At 53.8% G+C, this 12,677-nt stretch overlaps 2 protein-coding genes across 4 annotated transcripts in view; one reads left to right on the top strand and one right to left on the bottom strand.

Annotated features, from left to right (window-relative positions):
* Positions 1–7,698, top strand: part of IFRD2 (interferon related developmental regulator 2) — a 33,086-nt gene extending 25,388 nt beyond the window's left edge. The window contains exons 2-12 of one of the 3 annotated variants that reach the window (XM_027120881.1): positions 4,808–4,927; positions 5,013–5,097; positions 5,202–5,326; positions 5,413–5,570; positions 5,733–5,783; positions 5,869–6,047; positions 6,134–6,239; positions 6,569–6,706; positions 6,792–6,920; positions 7,000–7,095; positions 7,213–7,698. In XM_027120881.1, coding sequence (XP_026976682.1) covers positions 4,808–4,927; positions 5,013–5,097; positions 5,202–5,326; positions 5,413–5,570; positions 5,733–5,783; positions 5,869–6,047; positions 6,134–6,239; positions 6,569–6,706; positions 6,792–6,920; positions 7,000–7,095; positions 7,213–7,293 — 1,268 coding nt within the window. In that variant the 3' untranslated portion in view covers positions 7,294–7,698. Of the gene's footprint in view, positions 1–4,807; positions 4,928–5,012; positions 5,098–5,201; positions 5,327–5,412; positions 5,571–5,729; positions 5,784–5,868; positions 6,048–6,133; positions 6,240–6,568; positions 6,707–6,791; positions 6,921–6,999; positions 7,096–7,212 lie in introns of all 3 variants that reach the window. The other 2 variants (XM_027120880.1, XM_027120882.1) reach the window with 2 other exon arrangements.
* A 513-nt stretch (positions 7,699–8,211) lies between these two features.
* LSMEM2 (leucine rich single-pass membrane protein 2) lies at positions 8,212–11,533 on the bottom strand. The gene is made up of 4 exons (XM_027121468.1): positions 11,512–11,533; positions 8,751–8,852; positions 8,471–8,656; positions 8,212–8,360 (listed from the first exon to the last, which is right to left on the bottom strand). Exons 1-4 carry the CDS (start codon positions 11,531–11,533, stop codon positions 8,227–8,229), a joined length of 444 nt encoding a protein of 147 aa, XP_026977269.1. The 3' UTR covers positions 8,212–8,226.
* Positions 11,534–12,677: the final 1,144 nt, after the last annotated feature.

Below are 12,677 nucleotides of genomic sequence, written 5' to 3'. Positions count from 1 at the left end.
GGGGGACTCTATGGAAGGAGGATGGAGGTGGGAACTCCACCACCAGGAGATGTGCAGCCCAGGTGACTTCTTTTCTTATTTTAAAAAAATTTTTAATTTTATTTATTTGTTTTTGGCTGTGTTGGGTCTTCGTTGCTGTGCGCAGGCTTTCTCTAGTTGTGGTGAGCGGGGGCTGTTCTTCGTTGCAGTGCGTGGGCTTCTCATTGTGGTGGCTTCTCTCGTGGTAGAGCACAGGCTCTAGGCACATGGGCTTCAGTAGTTGTGGCACACGGGCTTAGTTGCTCCGCGGCATGTGGGATCTTCCCAGATCAGGGATCGAACCCGTGTCCCCTGCACTAGCAGGCGGATTCTCAACCACTGCGCCACCAGGGAAGCCCCCAGGTGACTTTTCAAAGCTCTTCTAGCCCAGAGGGTCCACCATCCTTTGGGTGCACTATATTTGGTTTAGCTGTAGGAGGGCCCGCCTTGATCTGGAGATTTTGTCTCATCCAGAAGGGACCAGGCACTCCAGGTCCAAGAGGGCTCATCTCCTGGCACATCCTCCCCAGCTCGCTCAGGCCCACAGCGGTCCTGCCTTTGGACCCAACCTGCTTAAGCTCCATGGATGTGACTCCAGCCTAGGTCCCTGAGGCCTGAGGGGAATAGAGTAGGGATTTCTTTCTCTCTTTCTTTCTTCCTTCTTTCCTTTTCTTTTTCTTTCCTTTTCTTTCTTTCTTTCTTAATTGAATTTTTCTTTTATTTTGGCATATAGTTGATTTACCATATTGTGTTTGTTTTAGGTGTACAGCAATGTCATTCTGTTGCACATTTACATATATCTGCTCTTTTTCAGATTTTTTTTAAATATTTATTTATTTGGCTGCACCGGGTCTTAGTTGTGGCATGCAGGATCTAGTTCCCTGACTAGGGATCGAACCCCGGCCCTCCTGTGTTGGGAGCGTGGAGTCTTAACTTCTGGACCACCAGGAAAGTTCCTTTTATCAGATACAGGGTCTGAGTAGAGTTCCCTGTGCTCTACAGCAGGTCCTTGTTGATTATCCATTTTATATATATTAATGTGTAAATGTTAATCCCAGCCCCCTAATTTTTCCCACCCCTCTTCCCATATCCCCCCCGGCCCCCCAAGTAATTGTGCCTTCCCTCTCTGGTGGACCTAGGCTGCTGCTGCGTTTTTTTGTTTGTTTGTTTGTTTTTGGCTACGTTGGGTCTTCGTTGCTATGTGCAGGCTTTCTCTAGTTGCAGCGAGCGGGAGCTACTCTTTGTTGTGGTGCGCAGGCTTTTCATTGCGGTGGCTTCTCTTGTTGCAGAGCACAGGCTCTAAGTGTGTGGGCTTCAGTGGTACGCGGGCTCAGTAGTTGTGGCGCATGGGCTTAGTTGCTCTGTGGCATGTGGGATCTTCCTGGACCAGGGCTCAAACCTGTGTCCCCTGCATTGGCAGGAGGATTCTTAACCACTGCGCCACCAGGGAAGTCCGGACCTAGGCTTCTTAGGAGTACACCTTCATTTGCCACAGTCCAGCCTCTTCAAGTGTCTCCACACAGCCAACCCTGGTCTGACTTCTGGAGCCTGATATTCAGCACCCCGCCCCCACCAACAGAGGAGCGTCTCAGGCTCTGGTGCACAGGGTGCTGCACAGGGTGGAGGTGCCTACCTTACGTGCAGATTACTCTCCTTTTGCCATTGCACACACGTTGCTGCACTGTCTTCTTAGGATCTGGACCTTCCCCTTTGTCTAGGCTAAGGTCCCTGTCAGTGATCAGGCTTCCCAGGGTGCTGGAATATGTTTACCTTCACTGCTCCTTCCCTGGGGCACTAGGTTCCTAGTGTCTAGATTCCTTCCCCACCCCGCCTTTTTTTTTTTTTTTTTTTTAAGCCGAGTCTCACTGCTTCGGAATCTTAGTTCTTTGACCAAGGATGGAATCTGTGACCCCACCCGCCCCCCTCCCCGCAGAGGAAACGTGGAGTCCTAACCACTGGACCGTCAGGGAATTCCCTTTCTTTTTCCTTTTGTCCTTCCCGGTTACGTGGTTTTCTTGCCCTTTTGGAAGTCTGAGGTGTTCCTCCGGCATTCAGTAGGTGTGTGTGAATCATTCCACTTGTAGGTGTATTTTTAATGTCTTTGTAGGAGAGGGTGAGCTCCCCGTCCTACTCCTCTGCCATCTTAATCCTGTCTTGAAAAGTGAGTTTTAGACAGTAGATACTGACCTCAATTAGCAAAACTAAAATTTAATATTTATTAAAACATAAATTTTTGTAGGCGTGAAAAAAATTTTTTTTCTTTAAAATAACCATTTTTACCAAATATAGCCAAATTAATTGGGTACAAGTTAGTGGGCTACAGTTTTATAATCAAAGGGAGAGTGGGGAGGGGGAGAAGACCACCTGCTTCCTCATCCTTGAGTAGACATCAGGCTTCCATCATCAGCTCCTCCTCCATGTGAGGAGTTGTTTTGTCATTACATGGTCAAAGCAGGACTGTCATGGTGCAATGGAAATGAGCAAAAAGGCAGTAATGTATAATAAAATACGATAATTCATTTCAAGTTTTAGTATAATGTCAACCTTTGCTTATATTTTTGTTTTTAGTGCATGCAGAGGAGTGTGTCCTGGGAATCATTAATTTATGGAGCTCACTGGGCAGGATATGGGTCACATTCCACCATTGTTGTGTTGTTTTGGAGCATGTCTCATGCTTCTGTTGCATGGGTTTGTGGTTAAGCAAACCTGCTTTCTTGAGTGATCATTAACTTACAGGGGTCTCCCATACTTTTTTCTTATAATCCCTTACTGGGATTAACTATTTAATTACTTGCTTTGTCCTTTTACTCTGTCCCTATCAGTGACACTGGGTTATGGTGAAGTAAAGTGTAATGTTTACTGTAAGGCGCCAATAAAAGGAGAAGCCGTGGCTGGTGCTCAGAAACCCTGAACTCCCTGAAGGGTTTCTGTAAAGCACTTTTTTTTTTTCTTTTTGGCTGCATTGGGTCTTCGTTACTGCGCGCTGGCTTTCTCTAGTTGCGGCAAGCGGGGGCTTCTCATTGTGGTGGCTTCTCTTGTTGCAGAGCACGGGCTCTAGGGCGCGTGGCCTTCAGTAGTTGTGTCGCACAGGATTAGGTGCTCCGCGGCATGGGGGATCTTCCCTGACCAGGGCTCGAACCCGTGTCCCCTGCATTGGCAGGTGGATTCTTAACCACTGCGCCACCAGGGAAGTCCCTATAAAGCATTTTTAAAGGCGAGGTGAGGGAGAGGGGTCCCAGCAAATGTGATCAGCTCGTGCACAATTCTCTGACTGGTCGATGGTGAGGTAACAGGGCAGTATCATGGTGTTAACATTATCAATCCTTAGGCGCCAGTAGGTGTAGGGGCTACGTGCTCATGGTCATCACGTAGTTAACTTCTTCCATTTGGTGGTGGTTTTGGCACCTTTAAAACAACTCAGGAAATGTGCATCTGATACTATTATCTAGGAACTTAAGAGACGAACTACAACAGAGGATATGGTGGAGGGGTCTGTCCCAGGAAGACCCCATAGGGTCCTGCTTGGTTACAAGGGGACATTGAAGAAAGTAGCAATACTCCAGAAGGCCTAGTGCTGGGGGACAAGTTCATGGAGTGGTGTCAGTCCCAGACAGGAACCAAGGAAGCCTCAGGGGAGGGGCTTCTGGGTGAGTCTTGAGAAGGTGAAGAGGAGAGCACTATTTAGTGGCAACACGCTGGGCGAGGGCCTGATATCTGGAGGGACCATGGCATGGTGAAACAAATGAGGGAAGGCTGGGCTGCTTTGGTCAGCTAGGGTAGTGAGAGAGGAGTGAGCAGTGTGTAATGGACTTTGTCCGGCAGGCACAGGGAGTATGTACGTAGTTCCTGGAAGTAGGGCCAGCCTGGTGACCAGAACCTGCCTGGGGCTCCTGCTGCAGCAGCTGCCCTTACACATAAGTGTTCCAGCTCTGCTGACCCTCACAGCCCCCTGTGTTCACCTGTTTTCAAGGGCTCATGAAGTCAGGGGCCACTCAGCTTTCTGCACTTCCCAGGGTCAGGAGGAGCCTGTGTGTCCATCCACCCAGGGCTGAAGGCCTGGAGTGGACCAAGTGGGGCTCAGGAGACAGTATGCTTGAGGCCTGGTGCACTCACCTACATCCACTAGGAGCTGGGCCTCTGCCCCCAGTGCTGATGGGTGACCTGATGAGCTTGTTGGCCCACGGAAGAGTGTAACTAGTCACTTGTCTAGTCATTGTCTTCACTTAACCTTGCCCAGAAGAGGTGCTTCTCATCTCTTTTGCAACGGAGAAACTGAGGCTTTGAAGAGTAGGCACCTGACCTGGTTACACCCCTGTTAAGATGTAGAGCTGGGATTTGAACCCCGGTTCTGTCAGACTTCCCTGACCCTTGCCCTGGCCATTTTGGGGAGTAATCTGGGCTGGTGGTTGAGCTCCCCCAGGATGCGCCTGGATATGCCCCACTGCAGGCTGAGCCACAGGCCTGGGTAGGGCCTGTGCAGCCCCTTCCACCTCTGCCCACCTCTAAGTCTCCTTCTTAAAGCAAGCTCTAGTCTCAGGGAGGATCTGCTCACCAAGCCTGCCAGGATATCCTAGGTTGGGCCTGGCGTGTGACTCTCCCCAGCAGATAGACTTCTTTCCCTTTCTCTTGCTTTCTGGTTCAGAGTCCCCGGCACCAGCCTCTGTGCCTCCCACTCCAGCCTTGAGAAAGGGCAGCATTCTGTCTTGTGGGGTCATGAGGCCGGGTGAGGTAACCCCAGCCATCGCTCATCAATGAAGGCAGACCATGTGCCCCATTCCACCCTCCCCAGGTGCCCGGAGCAGTACCCAAGCTGACTCAGGTTCCAGTGAGGATGAGGCAGCCAGTGAGGCCCGCAGCACCACCAGTGAATGTCCCAGCCTTCTTAGCCCCGCAGCAGAGGAAAGCTTTGGTGAGAGTGGGTGGGAATATGGCAGGGACTCAGTGGGGCTCCGTGGGCTAGGGCAAGAAGCGGGGATGACGAGCTGGCCTTGCAGGGGGGGATGCCGTGGATGAGCAGGGTCAGCAGGAAGACCTTGAGGAGAAGTTGAAGGAATATGTGGACTGCCTCACAGACAAGAGGTACCCCTGATTTCCAACCAATCCCTTCCCGTGTCCCTGCTTAGCCCATGCCAAATGTGACCCAGGTAGGATTGGCCCACAAAACCCCTTTCTTCCTCCCCCAGTGCCAAGACCCGGCAGGGTGCTCTTGAGAGCCTGCGTCTGGCCCTAGCAGCGCACCTACTCCCCGACTTCTTGCTGGAGCGCCGCCTCACACTGGCTGATGCCTTGGAAAAGTGCCTCAAGAAAGGTTGGGCCTGGGGGCGCACCTGGGGGGCCTGAACTGGCTGGGTACTGGCCCTTGCTGCATTGACTGACTGGAAGGCATCCCTGCAGGGAAGGGCGAGGAACAGGCCCTTGCCGCTGCTGTGCTAGGCCTGCTGTGCATTCAGCTGGGTCCTGGACCCAAGGGTGAGGAGTTATTCCACAGCCTGCAGCCCCTGCTGGTCTCTGTGCTCAGTGACAGCACAGCTAGCCCTGCTGCCCGGCTCCACGTGAGTGTTCCTTGTCCTGTGACACCCTTCCTTCACCTAATCCCTAAGCAGAGACACGGGTTCCACCTGCCTCTAGGCTCCCCTGCTCCAAGGGTGAGCCCCGTGGCTGGGAACCCAGGCTCACCCTCTGACCACGGCCTGGCTTTGCCCTCCTCCCAGCAGTGCGCTTCTGCTCTTGGCCTGGGCTGCTACGTGGCTGCCACCGATGTACAGGTAAGTGGCCTTCAGGCACAGGCAGTAGAGCACATAGGCCCTAGCTCTGCCCCTGAGCCACTCCCCTGCCTCCTTGTGCCCCTAGGACCTGGTCTCCTGCCTCACCTGCTTGGAAGGCATTTTCAGCCGGTCCTGTGGTGTGGGTGGCTCCACAGCCCCAGTGGTCCCTGTCAGCCTTCAGGGCTTGCTCTGTGCTGCCCTGCAGGCCTGGGCCTTGCTACTCACCATCTGCCCCAGCGCCCATATCAGCCGCATCCTGGACAGGTAGGGGTGACTGCCCACTGGGAGTGGGAGGGGAAGGGTGAAAGGCCCCCAGCCCACACACATGGCTCAGCCTGCCCCTTCCCCAGGCAGCTGCCCCGGCTGCCCCAGCTCTTGTCCAGTGAAAGTGTGAACCTGCGGATGGCTGCCGGCGAGACCATCGCATTGCTCTTTGAGCTCACCCGGGACCTTGAGGTGTGAGAGATGGCGGGGGGTGGGGGGGCGCAGGGGAGGGTGCCTGCTGATACCACCTGCCCGTCTCAGGCTGGGTGCAGGGGATGCCACAGAAAACAAGGTAGCCTTAGGTCATTATGGAGGGGAAGTAGCCCCAACACAGAGGCCAAGTGCTCTGATGGGGCCCCTTAGCGGAGGTGTCCAGAGCAGGCAGGGGCCAAGAAGGGATGCAGGAGAGGGTCAGGCAGAGAAGAAAATGACTTTCTTGGTGAAAGGAAGGGTTTGGGTGACCCCACTGCGTTAAAAGCCAACAGAGCTCAGGCTTCTGCTCCTACGTCCTCCCACTGCAGGAGGACTTTGTTTACAAGGACATGGAGGCCCTCTGCAGCACGCTGCGCACTCTGGCCACTGACAGCAACAAGTATCGGGCCAAGGCTGACCGCCGGCGCCAACGCTCTACCTTCCGGGCCGTGCTGCACTCTGTTGAGGTACGTGTGAGAAGGGATGCGTCCTAGTGAGGGTGCACCCCTAGGCATAGCCGCCAAGCCCAGTCACAGCCCCTCTACCCTGCAGGGCGGCGAGTGTGAGGAGGAGACAGTCCGCTTCGGGCTCGAGGTGCTCTATGTGGACAGCTGGGCTCGGCGCCGGGTCTATGCTGCCTTCAAGGACGCTCTGGGTTCCGGCATGCACCACCACCTCCAGGTGGGGAAGCGGACGGGGAAGGGGTACCCCGCTTGGCTGTTTCAGACTGGCCTGAGCTCACTGCCTTCTTTGCCCCCAGAACAACGAGCTACTCCGTGACATCTTTGGTCTGGGCCCTGTGCTGGTGCTGGATGCCACTGCCCTGAAGGCCTGCAAAATCTCACGTTTTGAGAAGGTTTGCCCCTTTGTCTTCTCTCCATTCCTGTGGCCTGGAGCTCTGCAGGGGCTGGAGGAGAAGCCCTGGGCTGCCTCCTCCCAGCTCACTAGACCCTCACTCTTTGTCCCACCCCAGCACCTGTACAACGCTGCTGCCTTCAAAGCCAGGACCAAGGCGCGCAGCCGCGTGCGGGACAAGCGGGCAGACATCCTGTGAGGCAGGACCAGCCGAAGAGGAGACTGTCCACATCCTTGCCTGTATTTTTAACAGAAGACAGTGCAACACCTGGTCCCTGCCAGGCATTGTCGCTTTATTTTTTTAATGACAAAACCAAAAACAGACATGGGGGCGGGTGGCTGGAGGCCAGGCCACTTGGGACCTTCACGCTTTGCCCCTGTGCCGGCCCTGTGGCCACTTCCTGCCCTGTCTCAGGGCTGCAGGCAGAAGAGGGCTGTCCCTTTCTCAGGCCTTGCTCCCCTGGGATGACCAACTTTCGGGGGGGAGGTGATAGTATCTGGACAACTGCCACTACAACGTGGGGCGGTGAGGCTACCTGGAGTGGATTTATATGCTGAGTTTTAAAGATTTTAGAGATAATTAAACAATGTGCAGTCTTCTGTGGCCCTGGCTTCTGGGTGTTTCTGCCTGCCCTCCCTATCCACCAACCCAGGCTTGGGCCCAGCTGGGCCTCCCTATCTCCATCTCACCTTTGCTCTCCAAAATAATCTCTCCCCAGGGGCCCTCCTCCCCCTACTCAGAGCCCAGCCTGTCTTTCAAGAGCAGAGGCTGGACCCCCACTGGGAGGCCCAGCAGAGTTTGGGTGACCAGGGTAGGCAGCTATTTTTAGACTCCTGAACCTGCTATCTGGAGGACACCAGAGGGTGCTGACAGGCCCCAAGAGGAGCCAGGAGGCTGGTGTCGCTTCCTCTGACCTTGGGCCACACCAAGTGGGGCTCTGGCACCAGAAGGCTTGGCTAGGCCTAGCTTGAGAAGGCAAGAAAGGCAGACAGCTGCGGGGTCAGATCAGGCTCTTATACGAAAACCTCACTAAGGAAGTAGTGTGGAGCAGTAGTGGGAGAGGGGAAAGCTACCAGCGGCCACTTTATTCCCCCCTGCACATACCCCCAGGCCCCAGGTCCAAGTGGCATCTCAACTGGGTGCTCGGGCCTCACTCGAGTTGAGCCTCCGCAGCTGGCTGAGGCTGGCGAGCCGGAGTTTGAGCAGCATTTCCTCCTGCGTTTGCAGTGTGTGTGCCAGAACGCGTAGGGATTCGCTCTGCAGCACTAAGACGGGGGGGGGTTATCAGACCACATGCAACCCCACAACACCCGACCCTCCCAGCCCTTCACTGCCTCGGTCTCTCCATTCCACTGGCTTCCTGCGCCCTCCTCACCACTCAGGTAGACGGCCAGGACAGCCAACGCCAGGCAGGTGAGCACGAGCAGTGCAAGCAGCAGCAGGAAGCTGCCGCGGCTGTGCACGGGACGGCAGCCGGTCTGGGTGCACATCGGTGGACGCAGGATGCCCAGCAGCTCATCCCATGGCTGCGCCTCCTCAGCCAGGTAGGGCCACAGTGAACCTGCAGGGCAAACGGGGGATCAGGAGGGCGGCAGGTGCGCCTGCTTTCCTCCCTTCTCCCAGTCCATGGGTCCCACCCCTCTGCACCCTTTCACCTCCACTGTGTAGATCGCTGATGGACTCCACCCGGTGTAGGCGAACCTCCTGCACATGATTAGGAGCCAGTGGTGCCCTGCTCCTTGTCGGTGCCACGGTGTCTGCAGGGGCAGCGTGGGGCTGATTCAGCCAGCAGGTCATGCCCTCCCTTCTAGATGGCGTCGAGCGGCAGCAGGGGCTCAGAAGAGGTAGCAGGGGCATTTGGCTCCTGATCCCCTAAAACCAACTCAGGAGTGACCCGTGATTTGGAAGCAAGACAATGTGAAAACTGCGCACACCTGTTTCACCCACAGTAGCAGAAGGTGCTGCTTGACTTACATTTGTTTCCTTCCAAGCACCTCAGGGACTTTCAGGCATTCCTCTCTGCTTGCTCGTTTCTAGAGAATTTATCAGCCTTGGAGAACTCAACCCACAGCCCATGAAGTTCATTCCTGCTTCTGCTATCAGTTTTCCCTGCAGACCCTGTGCCTGGGGCCTTCTCCCGGTCCCCAGCAGAAGCAGCCCTATTCTAGCCAGCTTTTTGCCTTTTGCTCCTGGCCTCAGCTCTGCCTCCTTTTACATACTAAGTGTGATTCTGCTGTGAACCCTGCTGTTCTCACTCAACATCATGAGCGGAGACCCGTCTTTGTTAGCAAACTGTTCCACTTGCCTTTGAGGTCTCCCCTCAGGTATCTCTTCCAGGCTGCCTGGGCATTTAGGTTGTTTCCAATCCCCTTCCTAAATTAATAACCCCTGGAAAAGGACACGCGTCATTGAGTATAAAGGCTTTCCCCCAATTTCCCAATAGTTATTAACGATGGATTCCCAGAAGTAGAATTACTGGGTCAAACAGCAGGGACTTTTTCTTTTAACCTATCATCACATTGTCCTCTGGAGTAGTTGTCCACAGCCTCCAAAAGAGTACAATATCGCCACCAACAGGCATCTCCATAGAAAAAAATTTATGTACATAAGTGTGCACATATATACTTGCTAAGTTGGGAGATGAGAAAAGGCCTTTCTTGACCAATTTTGTTGGGGGTCTTTGCTTGGGGAGCCTCACCAATATCTGTGTGGCTTCCTAGTTCACAGCCTCTGCCCATTTAGTCACTGGGGCTGTGTACCATTCTTGTGATTTTACTTACTTATTTTTGGACCCAGTGAAGTATTTATTTTGTGATTTCTAAAAATTATATTTTCTTCTGGTGGTGCTTTCCACCCCTCCCCTTAAAATCTTGGCCCCTTTGGGACTTCCCTGGTGGTCCAGTGGCTAAGACTCTGCACTTCCAATGCAGGGGGCCCGGGTTCGATCCCTGGGCAGGGAACTATATCCCGCATGCCGCAACTAAGACCCGATGCAGCCAAATTAAAAAAAAAAAAAAAAAAATCTTGGCCCCTTAAGATCTCCAGATGCCTAGCTGGAAGCTAGATAACAAATTCAGGGGCATTGGCGGGATACCTCCTGGTAGACTTAAGGGTGATTGGGCTCTCTGGGTCTAACACTTTCAGAATAGTACCTTAACCTTCATGATTTGCTTGAAACTGACCTTTGACATGCTCAAAAATGTGTAAAACAAAAACCAGTGCTGTCTGTCGTTATGTCTGGGTGGTGGTGGATTGGGGTTTGCATTAAATTCTGTGCACTTGGCTGTTTTTCCCACACTTTTAAATTGATCTTGAGTTCTTTCTGTTCCAGGAAGAACACATAGTAAGTGCCATCCTTAAAACCTCAAAAGGGGACTTCCCTGGTGGCTCAGTGGTTAAGAATCCGCTTGCCAATGCAGGGGACACGAGTTCGAACCCTAGTCCGGGAAGATCCCACATGCCGCGGAGCAGCTAAGCCCATGCGCCACAACTACTGAGCCTGCGCTCTAAAGCCTGTGAGCCACAACTACTGAAGCCCGGGCGCTTACAGCCCGTGCTCCGCAACAAGAGAAGCCACCGCAATGAGAAGCCCGTGCTCTGCAACGAAGAGTAGCCCCCACTCGCCGCAACTAGAGAAAGCCCACGCACAGCAACGAAGAGCCAACGCAGCCAAAAATAAATAAATAAATATTCAAAAAAAAAAAAGCCCTCAAAAGGAAGCAAACACTCCCACACCCAGGGCCAGGCCCCTCCCATTCAGTATAAAATGTCAAAACTGTGATGGGGGGAGTTGACCAGTTGGGCCAAGCTGGAGCCTTGGTGCAGCTGGTCCTGCATCCTGGCCAGCACTGTACCTAAAGCTTACCAGGTCCCTGCTCTGGCGCCTCTGAGCCTCCATACATCTTGCATGCTGTGAGTCAATTAGGAAAGTGGCCACCAAAGTCTTTAACTAGAAGTCAGTCCGGCCAGGCCAAGAGACCCCAACCTTTAGCCAGTTGGGGCCACACAGGCCCACACTGGAGGCAAGAAACCTATCCACTCCCAGTCCCTGGGTCATGTGCCCAAATGCTTTGCAAAACCACTGCCTGCCCCCAGTCCCAGTGCCCTCCCTGAAGGAAGAGCTTAACTGGCCAGCCTGCCCAGCCCACACCCACTTGGGCACAGCCTGTAGTTGACCCTCCCCTGCCCCCAACCCCTCCCTGGTGTCCTCAGCAGGGGGTACAGGTATGAGGTGAGGAGGCATTTGGGGCATGGTAGGCCCTTCCTTCACACATAGGGGGCCAGTACTTTTACTTGACCTAGGACATGGTGACTGATGACTACTCAAGTGAGGTCAGTAGGAAAGGGGCCAGGTTTCTCCATGGTCCACAGGGTCACAGCATTGGGGCCTTACCCTCCCTCACAGTCATTTCCTACCTTCTTGGGCCTCCTCCGGCATGGTGGGTGTTGGGCAGGCAGAGGGTCGATGAGAGTGCCTAGTACCAGGACCAGATAGACGCAGCAGTGGCTCCTCTGAGAGCCTGGGGAAGGCCTGGCTGCCTCCCAACCTGGGCTGAAAATAGGCGTGAGCTCAGCACACTGGGCTATATTTAGAGGGGGCACCTCCCAGCCATGGGAAGGAGCAGAGTGACCCACATGGACCAGCCTAGACGATCTACCTGGTGATGGAGCCCAGGCAACAGCACACCTCCAGTAGTGCGGTACCCTGGGAACCCTGCTACTCATGTCTGCAGGGCCTTGGTGTCTTCATCCAGACAAGCCTCCTCAGGCTCACCTCCAGTGATGTCCCACATGGCAAGCCCATGCAAGGGAGCCCTGTGCATCTCCACTCCTCCACCCCCTGAAGACTCCTACCCACAGCAGGTTCATCTAGCAAATGTGGGACAAGCACCCACCACTGATCTGCTGGCATCACGAATTAGGAGTGATGGACAACTGGAGCCCAGTGCCCTGAGGGCTCTGAGAGTCCCCAAAGGGGACAGAGACACCCCCAATACCTGCAGGTACCCATGCTGGTCAGTGAAGGAACATAGGTTGAAGGTTGATACTTCTATTACTAAGTTTACAACTTTGGGTAAAGGAATGCTCCCTTTCAGACCTCAGTTTTCTCATCTGTAAAGCAGGAATAACAATGGTTCCTACCTGGCACAGTGCACATGAGAATGAAAATATAAGCACGTGTCTGAAGCACTTAGGCCAATGCAAAGTTTTGATCCTCCTTCCTCTCTCCATAAGGGAGTACAGGTCACACAAGTTCATGTGAGGATGCATGGCACCAGCTGCCCTTAGAGAGGGAGTGGTCCAGCTTAGGACCCACCCTCTGCTGTTGAACCCTTGTGCCCCTCCTTCCCAAATGGGCCAAAGCAAGACATTAGGCTCTACTTCTTAAACATCTGAAATCCATCACTCTGCTGTATCCTTCTTGATATTCCTCAAACTCAAGCTTGTTCCCACCTCAGGGCCTTTGCACTGGCTGTTCCCACCTGGAATGTTCTTCACTAGATGTTCCCATGGCTGACTCCTTTTCATTTAGCTCAAATGTCACCCCCTCGGTGAGGCCTTTTGCTCACATTCTTTTCTAC

This window comes from Aethalodelphis obliquidens, unplaced genomic scaffold, assembly GCF_003676395.1.
Source record: "Aethalodelphis obliquidens isolate GAN/ISIS:26980383/991018 unplaced genomic scaffold, ASM367639v1 scaffold22, whole genome shotgun sequence".
NCBI lineage: Eukaryota > Metazoa > Chordata > Mammalia > Artiodactyla > Delphinidae > Aethalodelphis > Aethalodelphis obliquidens.
The sequence above is the reverse complement of the archived record's forward strand: the minus strand, read 5'-3'. Positions and strand labels throughout refer to the sequence as shown.